This window comes from Corvus brachyrhynchos, unplaced genomic scaffold, assembly GCF_000691975.1.
Source record: "Corvus brachyrhynchos isolate BGI_N302 unplaced genomic scaffold, ASM69197v1 scaffold202, whole genome shotgun sequence".
Lineage (NCBI taxonomy): Eukaryota > Metazoa > Chordata > Aves > Passeriformes > Corvidae > Corvus > Corvus brachyrhynchos.
In genome coordinates this window covers 6,484,219-6,510,292 of record NW_008238132.1, presented here as the reverse complement: position 1 = coordinate 6,510,292, position 26,074 = coordinate 6,484,219, and the positions used below count along the sequence as shown (strand labels likewise).

Genomic DNA, 26,074 nt, shown 5'->3' with positions numbered 1-26,074 from the left:
GTCCTGTATCTGAGGAAAGGCAAAATTTAGCAGGCATCAAAGGAGTATGCCTGATACAGACCAGCTTTCCCAGGAGAAGCCAGCTGCTGTGCAGAAACACGCATGAGTCCCGCAGACCAGAGGAAAGACAGCACAGGAACGCGTGACTCATTCGCCAGCACTAAAGTCACTCGTGGTTGAGCCCACGACTGCATCTGTGGTTGGTAGCACAACAAGCCACAGCCTGTCCTGAGGCCTCAAGGGCAAGTGGCAAAGCACAGCTTGCACCCACAAAACTATGCACTCTCCACTGCTAATCCATACCAGCAGCTGAAAATAGTCCCTGAGCTGCATCATGCCCCAAATCTTGCCTAGGCATTGTCCAGAGGAGAGCTGACAAATGCCAGAACATGCCAGGGAACACGTTAGCAATGAAATACCCCCAATGACTGTGGGGCAATACTTAAGCCCAAACTATTGTCCCTTTGAGGCCAGTACTACAGACTCAGCCCCAAATACCCAGCCCTTGCTGCCTGCCCTTACTTGGCTGCCTATCAACAAGGTTTTAGATTCATTCTTTTAACACAACAGTAAACCACTTATCCAGTAACCTAATGTATCAAATCGTAACAGTGTGACCATTCCTACTTCTTCCTCATTTAAAAGGAATCACTTGAGATGTTGAAACCAAAGAGGACTTTAAACTGCATGTAGACACCTACCTTCACAGGAGCTGCAGGACTTCAAGCATACCTAACAGAAAACCCTACTGAGAAGGATAAAAAAAACCACAAGAAAATATATTAACTCCCCTTTCTAGATGCTCAATTCCTCCTTACAAGGAGCACAGAAACCTAATATAAAATTGTACACTGCACCCAAGGAAAGAGGCACTAAGCACTGGAGAACAGTGAGCTCCACAGTAAGTGTGTCCTTGTACAGCCAAAGACCAGGAGGCTGCATAGCTAAGCCTGCACTATTCCAAAGTACTAAGGAGCACTAACTCACCTGTAACTGCTCACAGGTTTTACCATGACCTGGATTTGTCTAACTCTTTTTATGCAAATCTCAAACATACCTACTTAATATTTTTCTCTTTAATGCATGATCAAAGTAGGTCTGCTGTTATTCCAGCTCAGCAAGTTTGTCATATTAATGCAATAATATATTCTTTGGGAATACATGGTTTTGAGCACAAAGGCACTTCTGCCACAATGAGCTGCATCATTTAAAACCAACAGAAGTCTTTGGTGTGGGATGAGGTATTTAAGTATAAACACCGACTATACAGTTAGTTGACAAATACTTATTGCGAACATCAAGTTACAATGCGTGATAAAACAACACTGTAGATCTCATTGCAAAATAGAATAGAAACAATAAAAACCACAGAAAAGAAGAAGCTAAAAAAGGAGAAACATTATGGAGCACAGTTTAAGCAATGCTACATGAAAGAAGTTATAAATAAAGCAAAACACACTTGTCTACTTCTAATCGTATTTTAGCCATTAGGAGAAGTAACTTTGTGAAGCCATCTTTATCTTTCATCAGTCATTAAATAAACTCCAAAACATACTGCAACTCCAAATCACAACACATATCAATACTGGTGTTCCTTCCTCCTTTGAAAAATACAAACACTAATTTGGACAGCATGTATTAAAGAGCAATACAGCCAAAGAAGGCTACAGTGTCAACAGCTGCAGTGCAATGCACTGCTTTGGTTTCACATATGTTTGTTACTCACACAAAAACAAACATGAAAACCACAGCTGAAGTTACCAGACCAAATCAGGCTCTGAATGAACTCCCTCTAGCCTGCCACAATGAACCTTCACATTCTGTTCTGAACTGTTGGCAGGTTGCAGGTGGTGATGCAACTGACCCTCGTCCCTGCTAACAGCAAGGGCTACCACATAACCTTTTAAAACTGCCCTCCTAAGAGAAATATCCCTTGGAATACTAGTGCTCACATGGATAAGTTAACAAGTTAAAAACAGAACACTACTGTCTACAGAACTAACCAGGAAAGTGTGGAGTGCTTCTGCTTTATCTTCAGGCAAGGCTATGGTTGGCCTGCAATTCCAGTGCAGAAGAACAAGACCCTTTCACTACCCCAATACTGTACCCATGAAAGGGCATTTGCAAGAAGCACATTCTCTAAGCAGCAGCGTGAAAAACACAGTACCTTGCTTGTACCTCCCCATTCAGAGCTTGTGAGCAGAATGGAAGCTGAGAGGCAGGGAAATACAGCTGGATTGTTTTGCAGACACGCATAACAAAGATATGCCATAGGCATTTATTTCCTTGAATGGCACAGCAAAACCAACAAAACCCACAGATATTTCACTCAAAATAGATTGAAAACTGACAGACTTTGAGTTTGGTTTGCTTGCACTGAAAACCTGCTCTTTCTTGTTTATTCCTAACAAACTGCAGCAAACAGCAAAAACACTTCAGTCAAAGATGTGACATGGCAGTTGACAGGGCTTTCTCTAAGGGAAATTCAAATATTCTGGAATTTGTTCACATAACCTTGATTTGAGATATTCAAAACAATGACTTTTTTGGGTGGCCACAATTGATAGAATTATGGAAAAGGCTGAGCATGAACTCCCAGGCTGGCAGGTGACAAGCTATCCCTTTCATAGGAAACAGATTTTAACTATGGAAGGGTTTAAATCATATTTCTGTAAGTATGATAAAAATGAAGCAAAGGCTATTCAGCATCTTTGAGTCTGAAGTAATTTCAGTTCCCTTTAAAGTTACAAAATCAAAACAGTGCTCAAAATACTGTGAGCACAAACTCAAAGTAAAGAAAGAATATTGTACAGTGTATTTCTATTTTGCAAATAAAAATTACACATCATATTATAATATGATCTCCACATAATCATCTGGAAGCATCATAACCTCACTGGTAAATATTTGAGTGGTTAAATGGGACTTCTCCTTTCAGGGTTCAATAAGGATTTAAGAAAAAGGAAGTACTTTTCACATGATTTAGTCAGTACGTAATTGCCCCTTTTTAAAATCAAGAATTATTGAGAAGAACCTTCAACTGGTTTCCACCCTTTATTTTGTCTAGCTATGCTTATTTTGTTGTTAAAAGAAAGGATGACCTAGAAAAGTTTCATTTCCTTCCTAAAGCACAGATGACTAAATCAGCTAGCTATGCAAAAGCAATAAACATATTCACAATGAGTAGCTAAGGAGTAGTATTTTATCTTCAGAAAACAGTAAAAACCAGAATCTTTTACATTCACTTGATACAGCTTCCGAAGTCAGGTAAAGGTCGGATGCACTTGAGACTTTTTTTCAGAGAAATTATACAAGGCATTTTTCCTCACAAAAGCTCTGTGACAAGTAAAACTACAATAAATTCAAGCTATTCTGTATTAAATTGCTCAATCCTTTTAAATCTCTCATTGAAGTTCTGTTTTTTAAAGCAGTCAGGAGAATGAGCAAACAATGAAGCAGACAAGCCTTGTAATGAAATGCGCTACCTGGGAAGGTGGAGGACACAAGAACTAAACAAAAATACATAGCAAGTAAGTTGGGAAATCAAAGTTGCATTATACAAATATTTGTAAATAAATGTTTTTCAGAAGTTTCTATTCTTATTTACTAAGCTAGACGTTTTGGGGGTTTATTTGCATAAGCTTTGCTCAATCCATGCTTTTCTTCTTAGTTTTAACACTTGGGGGGGGGGGGGAAACAAAACCACAAAAAAACCCCCCAAAAACCAAAACCACTCTCTAACCATATGAGGACACTTGAACTTTATCGAGAGTCCATCTTTCTTGGACTGCTTAAAATTAATCCAAAGCAACCACTTATGGTGAGACATTCTTTATGAGTAAGAAGGCGGCATTCTGGCTTTTCTCTCCTCCTTTATCAAGTGTTTGGAGGTTCAGAGGTATTTACTGGTGTGAACTACACTTCTCCAATTCCCTGCCCATTCTTGAGGGAATTGCTAATTAAGCTGACACTTGCAAACCTTGTACACCATTGCATGGAGACAATACCCAGATAAGGAACTGCAGAAAAATACAGTAAACCATTATTTTGTTCACTAGCTGAGCCTTTCTGGGATACCTCAACAGCCTCCTGAGTCAGCCCTGTAAACATTTTCTCCCGTTTCTAATAAATTAAAACTCTGCAGGCAAAACCAGCCAATATTCAGATGTGAGGAAGGGGTAAATTTTCCACACTAGAGGACTCATGGCTTTACATTTCCATGTGGGGCTTCAGGTCCTTTGCTGCAGTGACCCAAAGACTCAGCAAGACATTTTGGCATAGAAAATGCTTCAGTACTCCTCCTCCTCTCCTGAGCACTCTGCTATTTACAACTCACAGCCCTTCCTCCCATCATGGGCAGCCAGAGGAGGCAGTGGAGGCCAGCACAGGATCTTGCAGTGCCTGTCCTGGCTGCCACAGCTGTCCTCAGCTTTTGCAGGAAACCTGCTGTGCCCTCTGGTGCCAAGCCTCCAACAATAGGAGACACTCACTGTCTGGAGCCTGGGGAGACCCAGACCAGGGGATATGGAGATCAATGAAGCAGCAGGGCCTTTGGACACATGTCATGCACACTTCTTTTCATTCCCTCCACTGGGCTCCACTCCACATATTTCTCTGTCATTAGGTGATTTTTTTTTTTTAGGCCCCTTCCAACTGAACTATTCCATGCTATTAACACTCAAATCAGACTCAAATCAGCCACCCCAAAACAGTACCAAACATGTCCCTCTAGAAACTCAAAAACAGAGAGTCAAAACATTAAAATACATTCAAGCAGAGCACTCAAAAAACCTGAAATAGTCCTGTGCTTGTTGATGACATTATAATTTGTTTCACAAAAGCCTGACATACCCATAATTTTTGAAAATACAACTCTTTGGATTTTCCAGTTTGAAAGCCCAGGTCTAAATTAGATTATCCTGCATGCCTTGTTTGAGTTATTGGGTAGAAACTGGTGGATATGGTGTACTGCTGATCAGTAAGCTGGCTTCAAGCTGGTTTGTAGAGGTAGCAGGAGTCACTTCTTGCTCAGAGAGTCACACCCTGGTATGTGTACCTCTATCTTTTGTCCTCTGAAGGTTACAATTCTCAAACACCTTTTACATGCCTGCAAGTTACCTAAAATAGTGTCTGCCTCTTAAAACACCCCTTCCTCTCCAGAACTAAAAGATAAGGATGGGTTCTTAAATGGTTGCTTTGTGTCTCTCTGGTCAAAACTACCAGTCTCTATAGTCTCCTGCTTTGTGGCATAAATAGCCTATTTCTGGTTTATAAGTAACAAACAATGAAAAGAAACAATGTTTGATTTACTAAAATACAGCCAAAAAAAACAAGCCAACCTTCCAGCATTTTATTTTAATGGCATCCAAAAATACCTAAGTGACTGAAATGCAAACGACAACGCAAAACAATATTTTAAGTACTATTAGCAAACATATCAGATGCCCAGAACTGAGGTGCTATTGCCAGGTAGGAATAGCAACTGGATAAAAATTAACTTTCAAATAAAAGCATAGAATTTATTGCTGACTTTAGTACCAAAACACAGTTAGGGGTATTACCCCTACAATTTGTGCCAGACTAGTAAGATGATGTTGATTTACAATCACGTAAATCAGCAGAGCTATGTTGACTTCTTCCTCTGATACCCTCCTTTTGTTCTAAAACCAGAAGACATGCCAAAACGAATCCTATTTTGCTCTTGTAATTTATTTTTCTACAACTAAATCTCAGCAAGACCACAACTTATTTTACAGAGTTGGGCGTGACTTCTTTTTTTCTAAGTAAGTATGTTATGCAAGGGCAAATACTATTTTAAAGTGTCACTTACCGACTGCCAAGCCAGAGACTCCATAATTCGATGTTCACAGTGTTCTAGATGCTTTATCATTTCCCGTGTTAGGCTGGGCTCCGCTCTAATAAAGCTTTCGATCACCTTGTAGAAGTCAAAAGCTTTTAAATCAAATACATTGAGAATCCATGGGAAAGACAAGTCTGTTTCAGCACTGGTACTGTCACTTTGTGAAGCATTTCCTGAAGGGAAAACAGACTAAAATTATCACAAATTCTACATTCTTCCACTTTTGATCTTTTCTCCTTTTTCTATTTATTGACTCATTGCTAGCTCAGACATTTCAGGGAGTTGCTTTTTGCATTTTGGGCAGTTTTTTTGCTATTTACTCTATTTTACAGATTAGAATAGATGGTAATAATTATCACAAAGTACTGGACTCTAGATTTAACTTACTGCCATACGTAGCCATGACAACCTCAACAGCACACGCCAGAAGAGATGTGTGGAAGATGTTATCATTCAGAAGTTTGCTGAAGAGAAAGGAAGTTATTAGTACTTGTCCCAAGACTTAAAATAGCAGACTTAAATAACAAGTTATGGGTAAGTACCTGAAATTCTGCACTGAGAGGCGCTCTTCCTCCTGAAATAAATAAATCAGACCAAACTTGTGAATATTCTTAGTATTTCTAGATGTAGTGCCAGTGCTGAGATAGCAGTACAAAACTTACCGACTTCAGCATGGACTCCATTACTCTGTAATACAGACGCACCCCAAGCTTGTACCTCTGTTAGAATGAGAAATTAAGGAATATTACAAGATGTTTTAACACACTACAACAGGCAGACTCTCATGTTTTAACAATCCAGAACATTCCAGTTTTTGACAGAGCCACTATAAAGAAGTTACAGTCCCCAGTTCCACTTGCCAATAACATTGGAGAGGCCTCAAGGAGTACTAAGGTGTGTGACTACCCCAACCATGTGAAGATTTAACCAAGTGTAACAACATGAACTGTGCTCACGTTGATTCACGCTAACAGGATAAAAAGCAGGGCTGACAGACAGGAAGGAGACTGTCGAGTACAAACTTGGTGGGATTTATTTTCCAAAATCCTTGTTGAAAGCACAGCTGCCCTCCTGATTTTATAAGGAAGTGAGTCACCTTTTGCAGTTTTAGGCCAAGTTAGCTTAATGAATGCAAATATATGTTTCACTTAATGTATTTTAGCCAGCAATTTTCCCGTTCTTCAGTAAAGTGCTTCCAACATACTTCCATCCAGTTCCTTATATATTAAGAGGAATTTGTTAAATACTATCTTTACAGTGCTTCCTCAATTTGAAAAGAATACTGTTACTTTTTACCTTTACTGATCTGCACTGAATAAGGATGGTCAGTAAGTCAGGTCTCACATTAGCCAGTGCTAACTAACAGTTCAAACAAGTGATACTCAGCCCAAATACCTACCTGTGAGCCAATTTCAGCCCATCCTTGTCCAACTGCTTCAGCAAATTTCTTTTTGAAGATGTGGTCAAAACTTTCCACTCTTTTCAGGATACTATCCTTAGGGTTCACTGTGCAATTCTAATAAAGTACATGAAGCAAATTAGGGGAAGGAAGGGCAAAGAAAAGAAATTTTACTTCAAAAACATTTTAATCATTTAAATGATTAAAAGTCCTGCTTCCCTTTGTAACACCTCTCAATAAGGTCATCAACATAAATAAAAATGGAGTATTTAAAAGAGTGCAGTACACATTTTTCACTTTTTTGTTTCCCGTTTATACCCCCTTTTATTTCCCATTCAGTACATACATAAAAGAATTTTAATTTTTAGCTCAGTAACTAAAGTATTTAAGCACTTATAAAGGTTCCAGTACACAACAGTTAGAGAGAAGTGCTTTCTACAATGAATGATGACATTTAAACCAACCCAATAAAAATTTACTCCTTCAAAAACAAGTGCATCAGATCTACAGGTGTATATTTTGCTTCAGTGATAATTTCAAGAATCTTACACAAATCCTCTTTGTAGTCACTTACATTGAAATACATGATGAGAGTATCTGATGGTTTATCAGTTGCTGAGTTTAAAATCATAATCAATTGCTGAATGTTATTCATTGCCGCTCTGGAAAAACACAATAAAATGCATAATAACCATTAAGGTGGGCTTTACAGCTTCCAGAAACTGAACAGCAAATCCCCACACAATAAAAATTATGATTTCAGTTCTCACTCCAGTTATCAAACTGTTGAGAAAATCTATTGCACTGTGCTAACTATTATGAACTCTAACAATGCAACTTATCGAATTATTTACGTACAGATTGTGATAATTTTAATAACCAAAAGAATGGCTTAACACCTAAGAAACAGTTTGATTCTTCAGTGATATTACTTCCTGAATTTTTCATTGTCGTTTTCGTTTTTTGGTTGAATTTTGTGTGTTTGTCTGTTTTAAATTTCTGTACCACTTAACCTCAATTTGGCTCATATCACCAGTCAAACAAGTGCAAAACCAAGAAAAACATGTTCAATCATTACAACTGTAGCAGTGCAAAGATGCATTTCTCTTTAATCTACTTTTCACAAGGTATTGGTGAAATAAATCACGTCTGCCAGAACTCTAGTAATGACAAGGAAAAGCATCAGAACACTGGAAAAACATAAAACGAAACACATACAACACATCCTCATTATGCTCTAAACTAGTACTTACACCCTTTTTATATACTAATTTCTACATAAATGACCAGATACAAATCCACTGATAAAAATTATTAGATTGTCTCAGTTTCAGGGGGCTTTAAAGAAGATTCTATGAGTCTAAGTTCAGAAATACAACACTGTAAGGTAATTCAAAGCAATAAGCATGATGCTTTCAGCATATCCTCTACAGAGTTCTGTTTAATCAGGGACAGATAAGGATACACTCGCCACTCTAAGTTGGTGATCAAAACTTTGCTGCCATCTACTGACACTTGTGGCTTCATGAAAAACAGTTACTACAGCCCAAAATCAGTGCTAGTGAATGGGCCTTCACATGAATTGCCTTAAATAGCATCAGTTTTGGAAAACTCAGAGCAAAGCCCAGGTGTGGATGGAGAGAATCTAAATATCACTACACTTTCTCTCAAGATCAAAGTTGGTTTAGCACATTTAAAATTTTTACCAATGCAGAAACTATGTACTCCTGGACTTTCTTAATGTCAAGAACTTTAAGGAAGCATCTTTGCCACTGTTAGAGGGCTTTATATCTACTACAAATAAAAAGTGTCAATGATCAGAAGTACAGAATGGTTTATGGAAAAAAAAACCAACAAAAACAAGCCCACAGTTCCTTAAAAATTAAAACAGACTACCCTAAAGATGAATATTTCTAGCTACAATATTAAACAAAAGAACACATTTAAGAGAAAAACTCATACCGAACAGGAGTCTGTGGAAGCATAATATTGACTTCCTCATCTGAATTGTTTTTTAGTGGTGTCCTCTCCAACTGTGAGCTACAGAAATGGAAAACAAACTTATGAAGAAAAAATACAACTCAAAAGACAAGGTTTTCTATAAAGACTTACCAATCTGAAGAGAAAAACGTGTAACAGATTTTTAGACAATCTAGATGTCCAATCACTCCAGTTGTTTAAATTCCCAAGTAGATCTGCTTTGAGCAGGATGTTGGACTAGACAACCTCTAAAGTTTCCTTCCGAGCTTTTTTTCTTTTCTAGAATTCTATTTACAAACAGCTTAATTTATATGTAGAGATGATATCAGCTCCCTTTTAATCCAATTTTAAATTAGTGTATTTTCATAGCATAGATAAATTCAGACTCACATGGTGAGCCCACATTAAGTTATAGAAATCCTGAATTGTCAGAAATTGCTAGTGTTTAACTGTAAGACTGAAAAAAAAGATAAAATCAAACAATCATAGAATGGTTTGGGTTGGAAGGGACCTTTGAGGGCCATCTAGTCCCATCCACCTTCAATGAGCAGGGACATCTTCAACTAAATGGGGTTCCTCAGAGCCCTGTCCAGCCTAATCTGGAATGTTTCCAGGGATGGAGAATCCACCATCCAAGCCATTCAGTGCCAGCTGGCTTCAGAGCCATAACACAACCTCTGGCACATCTAATCAGCTAGTATGACATGCCTCCTCCTCATGATTCCTCAGCTTTTCCCTGGCCTTGCACAGAGTAAGAGTTAGAGCAGAGCTTCCAAATCATTTTAGGCAGAGTCACAGTCGCATGTTCTCTAATTATTTAAGTGATAATATAAAGCAAGGCTGCTGCTGCCAGAAATACCTTAGCTGAACTACATAGCTAGCAGGTCAACAGGATACAGAGATCTCCATTTATAACACAAGGGGGCAGAGAGCAACACAAGTTCGCATTTTCTATTACAGAACGAGAGCAGGAAATGGCAATATTACCATGCTACGACGGAAGGCTGCAGGGTTTCGTCGTGGGTCAGAAATAGTCTTGCGTCTATATCTTTGTTTTTGAGATAGAGCTCATCATACTGTTTCAAGATAACTTCAACCTCAAAAAGATATTGAAAAAAAACCAAATTTATTTTACAGGAACAAGTCTGACAATTTACTGAATAACGTAAGTTACTCCTACCTCATGATTACAATGCTGAAATGCTAAAGAATGACCTTGGAGGTCACAAAGTTACTTCTTACACAACAGCTGAAACATACCCAGAGGGAAATTATTGTTTATAAGAGAAAACAATCCAAAATCATAAGAATTTTTTGAAGAAATGTAGGTATTGACACTGGAGAAACAGCTAGAGTAGGAAACAGACCTGCAAATCAAACTAACACTTCCACGCTTTTAAATCTTTCCTTCCAGAAAAAGGGGTGTCTCCAAGAGCAGGAAATGTAAAATGCTTTTTTTAAGAACAGCTGTCAGGCAATTTGCTCAGTCCCTGTCTTTGTTGGTTTGGACAACAAGGCCTAAACCCAAATCTTTTTCTCAGTAGAAGTTTCTTCATTTTATATGAATATTTTTGCACTGGAGTAGTTCTTAAGAGACATGCCTATTGCTACAAAAATTTACTTGTTATTTCGTACCCACACTATAGTTTTTTTAGTAACTGTTAAAAAGTTTCTTAACTGACTAAATCCTGGATTGATATGACTTCACTTTGCACGGAAAAGCTTATTAGATTTTTTTGAAGTTTTTTTTAATTGCTTCATTTTATTTTTACTTTGAGTGACTAACATTAACTGGAAGTCTGCAATTTTTTATCTGGGCTTCCGAATCTGCTGCTGTGCTCATGCAGAAGTAGGCAGCCACTTCAATTATCTGCTCCCTGAGCCCTTAAACATTAAATGATGATGAGCTCTGGCACTGTTAGAAAAACAGGCAACAGTGCATATGAACCTAAATTAGTCCACTCTCAGTCCCAAGAGAAAGTCCCAAAAGAAAGGTGCCCCCACACCTTTGCTCCTTACCCTCTTCCTTACCTTTGCCAAATGGATTTGCTCCAAACTGATCTCACATTTAAAACTTTTGAGATTAGGTCTATTAAACCAAAGATTATATTTCAGTTCTCATTATCACTGTTCTTTTTATTTAAGAACTTAATTATATTTTCATTTTTCATTACCTTCTTAATGGCTCATGCATTCTTTTCATCTAAAGCATTTCCGTATTTCATAAATTTCTCAAAAAACCAGCAGCTCTTAGACAAGATGGCTGTACTGGGCTAACTCAGAAGAAAACTTCAGTCAAAAATAAGAGTTCTGTATCAATCAATTCATCAGTGCCTGATAAAGCCTGACCAGCAAACACATGGTAAAGACAAACAAAATACCAACTTTAACCCTCAAGGGCTTTTCTTGCTTTGGAAAGAAATCTTTCAAAAGCTCAGTGTTTTTTTAAGAAAAAAGTCAATTTAAATTAAAAACCCACATTACTAGCTATTATAAAATAGCTAGTAAAATTAAAAAATTTAAATTAAAAAAACACATTACTAGCTGTTGTACTGATGATCTCATCCATGATTACTGGTTAGCTGATTACATGTATGAACCAACTACCTCTGAAATACAGCTCTAACTTTCTGCTCTGGCACTCAAGGTTAAGGAGCAAAGATCATGTGACTGTATTTTTCTTCAAATGCATCATTTTGTAAAATTTTCACCAGCAAGTCCTTAGGCTAATAATTTTGATATTATGCTTAAGTTGTGCAGCCTTGGATGAAAACCTTCTGATTCAAGAATAAGCTGTAAAATGACCTTTGCCTGGAAGTTCATATAGGGTTTCCCAACTATATGTACACACATAAATTGAAAAGTCTAAACAGGCAACTGATACCCTGAAAAATTAACTTAGGAAGAGATTAAGATCTTTAGTGAGTCCTGTACTTTGTTCCTCACCCAATACACTATGAAACTGAACAGAAGATACTCTTGGTTGAACCCTGCAGACTCATTGCTCTGATCAGCTTCAGGGATGCTTATTTTCAGGTTACCACATCTACTGGTGACACACAGCTAAACCTACTCTTTTAAGAATGATGCATGTAAACACACTGCAAGAAGTTACCCATTAAAATGCACTCTGGATGCAATTGCATAGAGGTAGTCTGCTGCATCCAGGCTACAGCTCAGCAAGATGAAAGTAATTCTGCACAGACACAGCAGTCCAAACTCTGCCAAGTTGTGAAACTGAGACTAATCTTTTGGATATCTTTCCAACAACACTACAATAACATGTCTCATTTATATTTAAATTAAGGTGTGTAATTTAAGACTTTAAGCATTTATTGAGTGACTTCAGAAACCTAATATTGTAATAGTTGTATTTTAGATGAATGGCCTTACCAAGGTCATGGATATGCAACTCTTGTGTTTTGCTTTGAGCAAAAGTTTTTGCTTTGAGCAAAGCTTGGTTTAGCCTCAGGAGATTCATTTATTAAATTCAAATGTATAAGCTAAATATACTTTATGAATACTGGAATCCCTGCTAACCCACATTCCTGAAAAACAGTTCATTTTGCTAAACAATTTTAGAAGAACCTATTAGAACTCCATCAATGGGTAAAGGGCATCTTAAGTAATTTGGCACGAAGTTAAACACTGTTGTTGAACTGTCTGTATTGAGTTTGCATGGCAAGGCTTTGGTAGCTGGGGGGGGCTACAGGGATGGCTTCTGTGAGAAGCTGCCAGAAGCTTCCCCCATGTCTCGCAGAGCCAATGCCAGCCAGCACCAGGACAGACCTTCTCTTTTGGTCAAGGCTGGGCCAGTCAGGAATTACAGTAGTGCCTCTGTGATAACATATTTAAGAAGGGAAAAAAGTTATTACACAAAAGCAATTGCTGTCTGAGAAAAGAGGAGCGAGAATATGTGAGAGGAGCAACTCTGCAGACACCAAGGTCCATGGAGAAGGAGAGGCAGGAGGGGCTCCAAGCTCTGGAGCTGGAATTCCTGTCTGTGGTGCAGACTATGGTGAGGCAGCTGTGCCCCTTCAGCCCATGGAGGACCACGGGGATGCAGAGATCCATCTGCAGTCTGTGGAGGAAACCCACACTGGAGCAGGTGGATGTCTGAGAGGAGGCTGTAAACCCATGGAGCAGGGTCCTGGCAGGGACCTGTAGACCCATGGAGAGAGGAGGCCACACTGGAGCAGGTTTCCTGATAGGGCTTGTGAGCCTGTGGGGGACCCACAGTGAAGCAGGCTGTGCCTGAAGGACTGCACCCTGTGGGAGAGTGACCCACAGCGGAGCAGTTCATGAACTGTTGCTTGTGGACTGGACTCATGCTGGAGAAGTTCATGGAGGATGGTCTCCTGTAGGAAGGACCCCCCCACTGGAGCAGGGGAAGGACTCCTCTCCCTGTGCAGTGGGAGGAACACGTGATAAACTGACTCCCCATCTCTTGGCAGTGCTGATGGGGAGGAGGTAGAGCCTGGGAAGGAAGGAGGGGTGGGGCAAAGGTTTTTTGAACATTTATTTTACTTCTCATTATCCTGCTCTGATTTTGTTGGCAATAAATTCAATTAACATCCCTAAATCAAGTCTGTTTTGCCAGTGATGGTATTCGGTGAGCAATCTCTCTCCCATCCTTTCCTAAACTCAAGAACCTTTGGTTATATTTTCTCTTCCCATCCAGTTGCAGAGGGGAGTAAAAGAGTGGGTTTGGTGGGTGCCTGGCACCCAGCCAGGGTCTACCCACCACACTGTCTTAAATTCCTCCACTTACCTCTGGTAGTCCATTTGAAGCTACAATACCAGCAGAATTCAAGAAAGGAATGAAGCTTGTGAAATACACATTTTTGACCTTAAAAAAAAATTAAAAATATAACATTATCAAGGTAGAGAGTCAGCCATGCATACACTGCTTTTGCATCTTTAAATCAAGAAACTGAGACATTTCTGTAATGCATTGTGGTTTGTTTTCAATAAAGCAAGAATGAAGCTTGTTATATATCCAAAACACAATGATATGTCAGCATGCAAATGCAATCCTTTGCTAGAATATTAAGCGATTAAACTCGAAAAGAACTGCACTCTTTTTAGCCCTCTCATATTTCTGCTTCCATCATCCATCTGGATATTCAAAAATCAGTCCTTTCTACACGAAAATAGATTTAACAGCAAAGGAAAAGGCAAATGGGGTCTTTTAAGATCTCCCACAGAAGCAATATGCTTTTTGCATACATTTTCTTGTCATGGGATACAGCTGTGAAACCCCATCAGAGCAGCCCTGCATCCATATGCTACATGCTGTGATCAGCCTGTTACTTCATATTGTATTCTTCACAATTCAGTTACCCTGGCAAAATTATCACCCACATTAAAGGGCTTGTTTGGGGTGGTTTTGTTTGTTTTTTAAACTACTGACTAGAGAAACTATAGAAGGTATTCTCTCTTCACTACAGAAGGTAGCTACTTGACAAAGAGTTAATGTGGCACAAATAATGACACTTTTAAAAAAGACCATTTAAATAAATACATATTCCAGATGGAGTCTAGCAGCAAGATCTATCAGACTTTAAAGTGCAGGCATTACCTCATCTAAATTACAATCATGCTCTTTACAAAGGATTTCAATAATTTTTGTATCTGTATCAAGCTGCTTTGCAGTACGCGAACTCCTGTTCTGGCCTCTTCTTGGAGTGCGAGCTGAACCATTTACAGTCACTGCAGACACAGAAGACTCTAGAAAGATATTCAGAGCCATCACAAGGTTAGAGCCAGCTTAAGAAAGATAAATTTAAGTTATTAAACCTAGAAGATTCTATTTCACATATACTTTTTCAGGTCTTCTCCTTAAACACATTTTCTTTTTCACCCATTTAGCTAGGTGAGAAACCTTCATTAGGGGAGATATATATCAAAAAAAAGTTAATTTTTGAATTCCTCTATCAGTATTTGGACATTTTGTTTTTAAGAAGCTACTCTACACAGAATACAACAGCACTTTCTGCAGGTAGCTTTAAATGAGAATCAGTTTTGCAAAGCTAGGAAAGCCTTATCTTTTCACAGATGAGTTACTATTTTTTCTATTTTTACAGAAGTATAAAACAAGAAGCTGAAGGACAATAAATCACTGCAGGACTTAAGTGCTGGTAGGAACCTGGAATATGGTCCTGGAGGGAATTCCTCCTTTCCCCAAATGCCCCCAGGCATACAAGCAGAAACAAACAAGTCCACCTTGAAGAAGATATCAAAAAACTTTAATACAGCAAGGTAAAAATATTTCATTTTGCTAAACTCAAAATAGATGGCCTCAGTGGCTGAAATATGCAAATTATATTAACATACATTAATATGATTAAATATTGTTGGTTTAGACCTGACACTTTAATCAGCACGCTGCTCTCACCTGTAACTTTATTTGCATTTGACAACTGTTCTGAGAAACTCTGACAAACTACACTGCAGGGCTGGTTGCATCAATCCCCTCAGCCTTACTCAGATCATAAACCTTGACATCATTTATTACAACACGAAGCCTCTTGGTCACGAGGGTTTGGACAATACATTGTGTTATTTTCTCAAAGAATGCAGAGCTCTTCGACAGTTCATACACAGCTTCGCGTTAGAAACCCAGTGCTTTGCACTTAGGACAGTGATACCCATATCAGCAATGTAGTGTCAAGTGGTACCATTTTTTTTTCAACATATGGTGCACAGAACCAAACTGTTTCTAATAATGAGCTCCTATTCTGCACAGTTTCAGTATGAAAAAATAAATCAGCATGAACAGAATTCAAAACCAGGTAGTTTCAATTCAGTGGTTTTTTAAAAGGATCTGCTTTTTAACACTGGAAATAAGGAGCAGCATGTATGTCTGTCCTACTAGGAAGGACAAATTTAAATTCAAAATAGTATTGGAGGAAAGCAGGCATCTGCTTGTCCTTAGTCCATCCTTTCCCACCCTTTATTCACCTTCACATTAGAATAAAAGCAAGGTTATTTGTTCTTACCTGCAACAAATAATCACTAGGTCAGATAAATATCCTCCAAAACATGGAATTTTAAGAATATAGTAGTGAATACCTTATCTATTCTATGACATTACAACCTAGGTGGATGTTTAGTTGCCAAAGAAAGAAATAAAGCAAATAGATTTAGGCTAAATATACTAGGGTTGCACCTTAACCCAGCAGATGATAAACTAATTAGTAAAGAAAAAAAGTGAGTCACATCCTGTGGCTCCAAATATTTCAGTATATTAATTCCACAGCTTGCAGAATAAAATTGTTAACTCAAATAGAATTCTGTCTTTGAAAGTTGCTATAAATATTTACTTTCTCTACCCTTCTAGTGAGGTTTTCCAAGTTTTAAGTATAAAAACTTAATGGATAAAAACTTACTGCTATTCTACCGAATAGAAGTTTCTATAGAGAAGACCCATTATATTTTTACTTAAAATAGTGACACTTCCAATAGCAAACAAGATGTAATAAAAGCAAAGCTGTCTATATTTTACCTTTACTCTTGTATTTTGAGCTGCTATCCACTGTTCTATCCATTTTTTTAAAATATCTGTACAGTCCAGTATCTTGCACATTTCTGCTGTTGTGATGCTGTTACACATACATGAAATAAGAGTCATAGCACCACATTTTCCTTTTGTAACTCAAGACAAACCTAAATAATAGTTCTCAGTTATAATCTACCCAGAACCTGAACTCTTTTACCAACTTATACCTGCTGTTTTAACAAGTCCCTAAACAACTTGTATGGGCAGAGGACATAGCAAAAATTATATTAAATATACTGCCACATTCAGGTAATTGAATTCAAACTCACTATTATCTAAATTGAACTAAAACAGAAAAAAATGCATTTTAATAAGCTTAAGAAGCTTTATGATGTTAATTATGAATGTTACCATGACTAATAGAAATTTAGTAAATTTACTTTCTACTTCAATGAACAAAAACCAAAAAATTCTTACTGTATGGTTCCTTGAGCATAGCAGGAGGTGACAGTTTGATAAAATAATCTAAGACACACAGCAACAACTGGAAAGAAATCACCAGGTCATCTTCCACTTGCAACACTTTACCTGAAAATATTTCAAAGCGTAAAGAAAACCTTTTTGAGATGTTTGACTTAATTTTAGCAGTAATTTTGAAAAACTGAAAAAAGCTTTGGAAGTTCATATAGTAAAACACTACCACTAGAATTCAGGAAGCATCATACGGGATGCCAGTGTTCTTTAAAGCCTATTGATTTTAAAACTCAGGGCTCTTAAGTTCGTGGCTTTAGAGACAGCATACATACAAATAAAATTACTGTGCACAAAATCTTGCCCTCAGTGCTCAGTCCTGATTTCTTTTTCTTTTTACTGTAAAGAAATAACCTCTTATTTCTGTGCAATTCCTCATTACTTTCTTTTTTTGCGGTCTTATGCAAGCTTTTCGAAAGCTGCTAAATACTCAGAAAGCAGGAGATGCTAGTATACAGTGAAGAGAAATTCAAAACATGCTATCACACTGTATGCTCAGCCTGTCAAATGTATATGAAATTACTTCAAAGTCACACAAGTAATAGCATGAAGAGCACTTTTAGAGCTGCATTATTCCAGTTTTTCCCAAATCATGATTCATATGCCAGAGAAGATCTACAGGGCCATCCCATGACAGCGTACATTGCCATGAAAAATTTAGCAAGTCGATAGTGATTTTGAACAGCTACAGATCATTACCTGTACTCCGCTTACAAGTGCAATTTTTGTACTTATTTTCAATCAGAAGTAGCAAGCATCACCCAGGCTCTTCTGAAGCCCCAACTATTTTCTAGTAAATTTTAGCTTTCTTTGTTCTCAAGAAAAGGCAGGCTAAAAAAACTTTAGTAGGTTTTGCTTTATGCTTATGCTTGGAGAATTCTAGTGACAAAGCTCCATGAAACTCAGCTGATCCAAGTCCGATATTGATATCGGGGATGCGTACACTTCACTGATAACACACACCTGCAGTAAGCAGCACTTGAGATACATGATTCACTCCTATTAGCAGGAGGAGTACAGTGAGACAGGAGCTCCATGAACTATTACAAATGTTTCATCACTCAGCATTAACTGTAACTGATGCCTTTTAAAGACAGATTCATAACACTCAGAGGACATGCTTTCAGGGACTTACTAAAATACCTTATTATTAAATTTGTTTTATAAAACTATGTATATTTATAATATATGTAAGTCCATTTAAAAAAATATGCCAGGTAATTATTTTTTAATAATTTTTAAACAATTTTAAGGTAATTATCCATTATCAAAACACTATCAGACTACAAAGCACCTCAGAATAGACTTAAATACAGAATGGCAACCTTTAAAGTAAAAGAAAAAAAAAATCATAGCAATTTTAGAAAGCTTAAATATATATGTTTATATACAGAAAGTAGTATCAGTGAAAAGAACAGCCAAACTGCATATAAAGAAATATCACTAAGTAGTTACAAAAGCCAGGCAACCAAAACATTCTAGGTCTGCAAAATATTTACTTGTAATAAGGATACTAGTCTCATGCTGGACATGTAAAACAAACAAAGTCACTTCAAAAATATTCATCAAAATTAGTGTGTTTTAATCAAAACTCACCTTTTGCCAGTAAAAAAGTAATCCAGTAATTTCAAAACTTCTTTGCATTGATAGCTCTGTAATAATTTAAACGACAATGTTTGAAAACGTGCTTCAGTCTATGGAACTATTTAACAACATGCAACATTTCCCATATTGTTAAGTTTACTAAAAATCTCATTCCATTCCTTTTGTAATTAGGACTACACATTTGAAAAACCTAAGTCCTGGTAAAGCCGTTCAAGAATCAGGAAATATCTGTAACATCCTCAGAAAAGAAAGTGAACGTAGACAATTCACTGAACTGCTATGAGCTGTTTTCTCTTGTGCCTTTGACTAATGCCCTATTCTCCAGCCACAGCATGAACTCAAGCTCATTCGAGAGTTGCTAAGGCATCTTTTAGTACACTCGTTTGTTGCTGTGATTAGGAAGCTCACTCTCCATCCACATATTCATTTCCACCATGCTGAGACATATGCCACTGGGTGGCAATACTTCGTGGAGGATAGACATATAAAAATATACTTATATATAAATACAATATAATACATATATACTTTATAGATACACTTCTATGTGTATACATATACACTATATATTTTTATAAAAATATACTTACATAATATATATAACACAAATGTATAGCTCACATATATAGAGATATACAGATAGATACATAGGTAACATATATGATTTCTGCATCTCCCATAATCTCATTGAAATTCAAAGTCCACACTAAATCTAAAGTAAACACATGACACTCTACAACTTAGGTCAGTCCTGAAGAGTTAAAAGATAAAATGCTATCACATTTTACATCTTGACAAACACAATTTAGGAAAATCAAACTTACTCACTACTAGGTTGTTCCAGATAAATAAGGCCACAAGTCCTACAAAATCAAAATAAATTCTTAGTTTTGAACACACTTCTGCAAGCAAAATATGCAATATCTTTGACTTCAATGTAGTTAAAAAATACACCAGTTCACAAAACAGAATTCTAACTTCTAAAAAAAAAAAAAAAAATCTGACTCAAAGAACAGATTAACAACAGATCAACTATGGCCCTGGCAAGCCTGAAATAATGTTGTTTGCATATTTATGTCAAAGCTTAGACAGCAAACAATTTTAACTTGGTATAATAAAATTACTCTTTTCCAGAAAGACACGATTTGTACATAGTTACTCAGTGTTCTGTACAACACAGCAAAGTGTGCTGCAGCTGCACAAAACACTCTATAAAAGGGCATTTAAAAATCTTTAGTATTTCTTCAGTGTCACTGAAAGCCTTGTGGTGTAATGCTGCTTCCCAATTATTCTAGGTACATATAATTTCAAGAAAAAAATTCAGTTTATGGAAAAATAAACTAGGATAGATATGCCTTCATTCTACAAAGTACCAAAGGGTGATCTCCTACTACTGTCAAAGGTTATTTAAAAGATATTTGAGAGTCTTTTGTGATTTGGAAGGCAAAATGTTAAATTAAAAAAAAAAACATTAGATAGTAAACCAATCCTCTTTATATCTGTAAAAAGCCTAAAGTGAGTAGTAATAACTTGTCAGGCTAGTCTTACTACTGTTTGTACTGCAACAAGGGGATTGTTTAACAAAGCATTGTGATAGTTACAGAGTAAAATGTAAGAGGTGTTTATTTAATGCATGTAAACAGCTCAGTTTCACTGTTCTGCAAATATTCCCCACACACAGTTTAAATGGGCTCCTATAATACACAGTTTGAAAAATTCAAATACTTAAATGTTGATAAACAAAGAAATCAATTGCAAAATGAAAAAGCACACGCTACCTTTCAAACTTGCGGTATAGTGCAAATAATACATCGTATTTCTTTTTCAGCCTTGATACAGTGCTATCAACTTTAGTGCTTACAGTATCCATGTTAACATCCACCTCTTTCAGAAACTGAAAAAATGTGCATACACTGAAAAAAGAAAAAAAATACATTATCATAATTCATGAAAACAAATATTCTGAAATAGCTCTTTAAAAAGAGAAAATAAAAACACATCTACATGAAAACCCATTGCCTTACTTCACTAGACTCCAGCATGTTTTTACTATTATTACCAGTGACTGAAACCTTGCCTTGGGAAATTTTACTTGTTTACCTTGAGCCCCACCTATACGTTTCCAGACACAGGTATACTGTTCAGCCTGGCAGCAGAGGTATCTCACGATACAGGCTCTACTACAGAAGGAATATTTTCTTTCCTAGCACAGATATTATCTCTGGAAGTCAGAACTTGCTAACTAGACACACCTTTGTTCTTGCTCTGCTGGTAGTACCACAAATATCCAACACACACCTCTCAGCGCTCCTGTTCTACTATAGAAACGCTCCTACTACTCTAAGAACATGAACCTTGGCTCCATCCATGTTAAAGAAAGACCTAGGAATGAGAACTGAGATGAATGCATTGAATTATATGGAATTTCAAGTCTTTCAACAGGTATTGGGGCAAGGAGATCTCCAACCTTTGGAAATATTATTACACATGGGATCAAAGCTCTCCCTACTCATCCATGTAATATTATGGCCATCAAGGAAGCATTTTGTTACGTTCATAACTAAAATGAGCAGATTGCTAAAAATTAAAAAGCAGGAAGCTATCAAATATATTCAACTATTTCAACTGTATCGAATATATTTTGATCCTTTATAATAATATTCTGAGAGACTTTTTGATCTTTGTCAGATTAAAGAAACAAGATACAAAACCAGTCAGAAGCTCATATAAGAATGGAATGGAATAAAAGATCTTTCCAATATATCTGAAGGCTCTAGAGGATAAGATGACTAGCAGAAAGCTCTGCCAGTTTGACCTCACAGCTGACAAAAAGGCCAGGGCTAACAGGCAATTGAGTATTGCTAAAAACCACAATCAGCAGAGTAACACCTTACTCTTTGAAACCCTAAGAGAAAAAGTCTCTCAGTTTTCAGCACAAGTTGGTCTGTGGAACTTGGGTGGAACATGCTGAATGTCGCTGCACAAATGCAATTGGCTTTCAGCCACACGGTTCCAAGGCAGTCAACACTGAAGAGATTAAGTCAAAACATTGGACTTGACCCTGCTCTGGGAGATGATGCAAGGCAGAAGAGGGCATGGAGAAGTCTAATCATAACAGATGACTTCAAGGAAAAGGATATTCTGGTCCAAGGTTATTGCCAGGACTTAGCCTCCTGCCCTAGAGCATCGAGAGGCTCTGCTCCTGCGTATGCTTTCCGCACATGGCACAGTTACTAGGCAGATGGCACTGGAATTCTTTCCCTTAGCTGAATCTAACACAAGCTATGCCTAGTGCTTTTTCCACCTAAATTTACCTTAAAAGCAGATACTATAATCTTAATTTCTGTATTATGAACTTAGTTAATATACAATATAACAGTAATACTCCCCTAGCAGAAAGTATGTATGAAAGCACGAAGTTTAGACTGGCATTAAAATGTCTGAGAAGAGCAGCATGCTGGCAAACCGTTTGAAAAGTAATATTTTTTTTCCCCTACTTCTTGATTTAGCCTAAGCCTAATGCTGGGAAAAAGGTTTTATGGAAATTCTTCATAGAGGGAAAGAAAAATATTTTAAGTGCAATTTGCACCAACCTAAACTGATGAATACTTCAGGGAGAGCAAGAACAAGAATAAACTGTGTAACAACCGAAGCCAGCCATAGATGAATCAAACAAGTATCACTGTTCCCTCAACTAAAATATAATAGCAAGACTTCTAGTTTACCAATATACTCAGAATTTCAGTAAGTAACTTTCATTTTAAAGTCAACTAGTCTGATATGCACAAAGATTCACTATGCTTTAAAGACAGTCTCTTTATAAAAATGTTGGTGAGTTAATTGTTGAAATCTAAATTCACACACTTAAACTCACTTACCTTATGTTTATACTTTTCAAAAGCTCAGTGAAAGTAAATGTCACTTCATCCAGATCAATTGCTACAATAAAGATACATACTCCCCATGTTTCCTTTTTCTTTTTGTTACAAGCCTTTCAGAAAAAAAGAGAGGAAACACAGTTTTTATTATTCAATAAAAATGGGTAATACATGGAAAGCATTAATTAGTCCAAACATGATTAGAAATGGTTAAACAAAACATCCTCAAACAAACATTTGACTATGACAGCCAATTATTTGATAATGGGAAACCATTCCAGGTTTTACAATACAGGTGAAAGACCAAGCACTTCAACTCTTATTCCTACAATACAAGATCAGTTTTACCCATACAATTCAGCAAAGCTCTGAAATACAACCTTTGGTTCCATGGAACATTTATGAAAAGCAGAAGTCGTGATTCCTTTTTTTTTTTCCCTAAATTACCATATTTGACCATAAAAAGACACTGAAGGTTAAAGAATAAGAAGCCAAGCCATAAAAAAATAATTAAAACCTTTACAATGACAGGCAATAAACACTCATAAGCGATTTCAGTTGTGTCAACCACTCATCACTGCTGGAGCACAAACCCGTCTCTGCTTAGTAAAGCATGACAGTAACAAGCACTTCCAGCCATTTTCCTACCATACCTCTACATTTAAGGTCTGCCTTCTCCTACTTAGAAGGTACGAGTTATAACCAATCATCCTTCATCAAAAGAAGCCAACCCACAATGACAGACATGGCATCCACATGGAGTAGAACTCCTGATGATGGTTCACAAGCCACTCACTTGGAGCCAGACAGGCAACACTTCAGATTTCAACACCCTTCCACCAAAACAGCATCACAGTGGAAAACCTCTGGAGAACACTGATTTGCAGAAGCACAGAAAAAAAAACCCCTTAAGCAGGTATAATCCAGACTTTGGAAACAAAGCTATTTTCAAGATAGAACAAGGTATGGGTCCAGCCCTGCAAAACTCCAGAAACAGCAAACTTTTGTAGAACACTTTTCAGACATCCAGCATCCTTGTGAATAAAACTCCAACACCACCCAGGCCCACAGCAAAGGAGCAGGATCTGAGTGCACGTCTCGGCAGCTCTAGGTCGGACATGACATCTGTTGGAGGACAGAGGTGAAACGGAGCACCAGGAGCAAGTGAATGGAAACACTGAATTCCTGCTCCTCTATACTGCTTAGCTTTAGCTCACTCCCTAGCCCACTTTTTTATCCTTTCCCTGATCACTCCACCTAGCTGCCTCCTAGACAACACCAATGCAAGTTGCAGGGGCCTGTTAACTCTAGGAAATGCTCCCCAAAGGCAACAGGAGTAAGACCGCACCAGACCTAGCTCACTCCACCTTATGTGGTCTTCCAAATCTGTGCCAAAATCCTCTGCACCACTCATGTCCTTGCTTAGTCAGCACTAACCATGACCAATAACCTGCTGTGCCCATAAATGATACAATTTCACTCATATTGCCAACAATTTTTTGTTTTTTGGCAATTGTTCTGTGGTATTTTTACATCAGGGAAAACTGACTGGGGGCCTTCTCCAAAGAACAAAAAGTTTCACTGGCTTGTGCAACTGTTAAGAGTTATAGAACAGGCTTCAAGGAAAAAGTAATCAGCCACCCTCAACAACATAGTAACTGACAATTATTTTAGTCATTACTTTCTTCCTGCATTCCCCTTTGAGTGTTTCCACAAATCATGACTCCTTGCACAAGAGAAAATAATTTTGAAAAAAGCTATTAACAGACTGAGATGCATTTGTTGATACTTAAAGGGATGTAAAAAATGGTGAAGGTTAATGCTAGCTAGTGAACTACCAAGAAGAAGGATGACTACACACAGAATGAGCATACACCTGACCTTGTTTAATAAATAAGTTCCCTTCACTCCATGCTCCTGCAAACTCAGACAAGGATGTTGTCCTGTAAATACAACCCCTTGTAGGGCAGGAAGACTGAGTGCTACTAAGTGGTGAAATTGTTCCTGGTTTGTTGCCTATCCAAACAATCCTAGCTTTCCTGGGCAGCCCAGCTCAACTCTGGCAGCATGAATGCTAGAAGGCTGTAGCAATGGTTTACTCAATAGGAGAGAGGTCTGGTTTTGCAAGAATGACCTTTAAACTCCTTGTCCAGTATGGTTTGGGATAACAATTCATTTGTTTCTACCACTAAACAAGAAGGCAGTCTCAGAGGCAGCCTAGCAATCCACGAGATCCAAACCATTACAGTGAGTCAAACTTCAGTATCAGGACTACTCCCACACCCATTGCTGATGGTACAGGATGCTTTGGACACCTTCTCCTCAACACAACATTTTGGATGACTCCTGGCCTAACAAGAAAAATTATACACAACCCAAGATAAATAGATTATGGGTTGGGCTTTTTTTCTAGGAGCAAAGGTGAGCAGCACCTAAGCATGCCTGCCTTACAACACAGCTGAAGGAAGGAGGAGAGAAAAACATGAAAGACCACTGGACTGGGACTATCCCACCAGCTACTGCTGGTTAAAACAACCAAAGACACAGGTAAACAGCAGTTTTCTCAGAAAATAAGGTATCTGCCATAGCCATGCATGAAGATTTGAGTGATTTTAATCCATAAATATTGTCATGGTTTAACCCCAGCTAGCAACTAGGTACCACACAGCTGCTTGTTCCCTTCCCATCCCTGCAGTGGGGAGGAGAATCAAAAATCAACTGTCATGGGTTGAGAAAAGAACAGTTTAATAACTGGAACACAATAAAATGCAACAATAATAACAACAACATTAATAATAATTGCAAGGGAAATGAAAGATAGAGAGAAGCATAATACCCAATAGAAACAAGTGATGCTCAATACATTTGCTCACCACACACTGACCAATGCCCAGCCCATCCCTGAGCAGCAATCAGCAACTCCTAACAAAACTCCAAGAATTTATCTACTCGGCATGACATTCTGTGGAATACCCCCCTGGCCAGTTCAGGATGCCTGTCCTGGCCATGCTCCCTCCAGATCTTTGTCCGCATGCCTACAGAGCACAGGAACCTAAAAAGTCCTTGACTTAGAGCAAGTAGTATTTAGCAACAGCTAAAACACCAGCGTTACCAACATTCTCATACTAAATCCAAAACTAATCCAGCACTATACCAGCTACTGGGAACAAAATCAGCTTTATTCCAGCTGAAACCAGAACAAATACAAACATCATGGGGTAGAAGGAGGAGAGAAGGGATAAGGAGATATCTTCCTGGCAAGTCACGCTCATAAGTACTTCCCTCTTCACACCCCTTCCCTCCTCAAGTTCACTTCTTTC

At 37.8% G+C, this 26,074-nt stretch overlaps 1 protein-coding gene across 1 annotated transcript in view; it reads right to left on the bottom strand.

The window, feature by feature from the left end:
• RB1 (RB transcriptional corepressor 1) overlaps window positions 1-26,074 on the bottom strand; it is a 70,871-nt gene that overhangs the window by 37,972 nt on the left and 6,825 nt on the right. Inside the window, 16 exon segments of the mRNA XM_017733643.1 lie at window positions 5,831-6,033; window positions 6,248-6,324; window positions 6,403-6,434; window positions 6,523-6,579; window positions 7,260-7,376; window positions 7,834-7,921; window positions 9,222-9,299; window positions 10,227-10,336; window positions 14,011-14,088; window positions 14,821-14,969; window positions 17,218-17,328; window positions 18,868-18,923; window positions 19,134-19,150; window positions 19,697-19,739; window positions 20,655-20,789; window positions 22,755-22,867. Coding sequence (XP_017589132.1) covers window positions 5,831-6,033; window positions 6,248-6,324; window positions 6,403-6,434; window positions 6,523-6,579; window positions 7,260-7,376; window positions 7,834-7,921; window positions 9,222-9,299; window positions 10,227-10,336; window positions 14,011-14,088; window positions 14,821-14,969; window positions 17,218-17,328; window positions 18,868-18,923; window positions 19,134-19,150; window positions 19,697-19,739; window positions 20,655-20,789; window positions 22,755-22,867 — 1,464 coding nt within the window.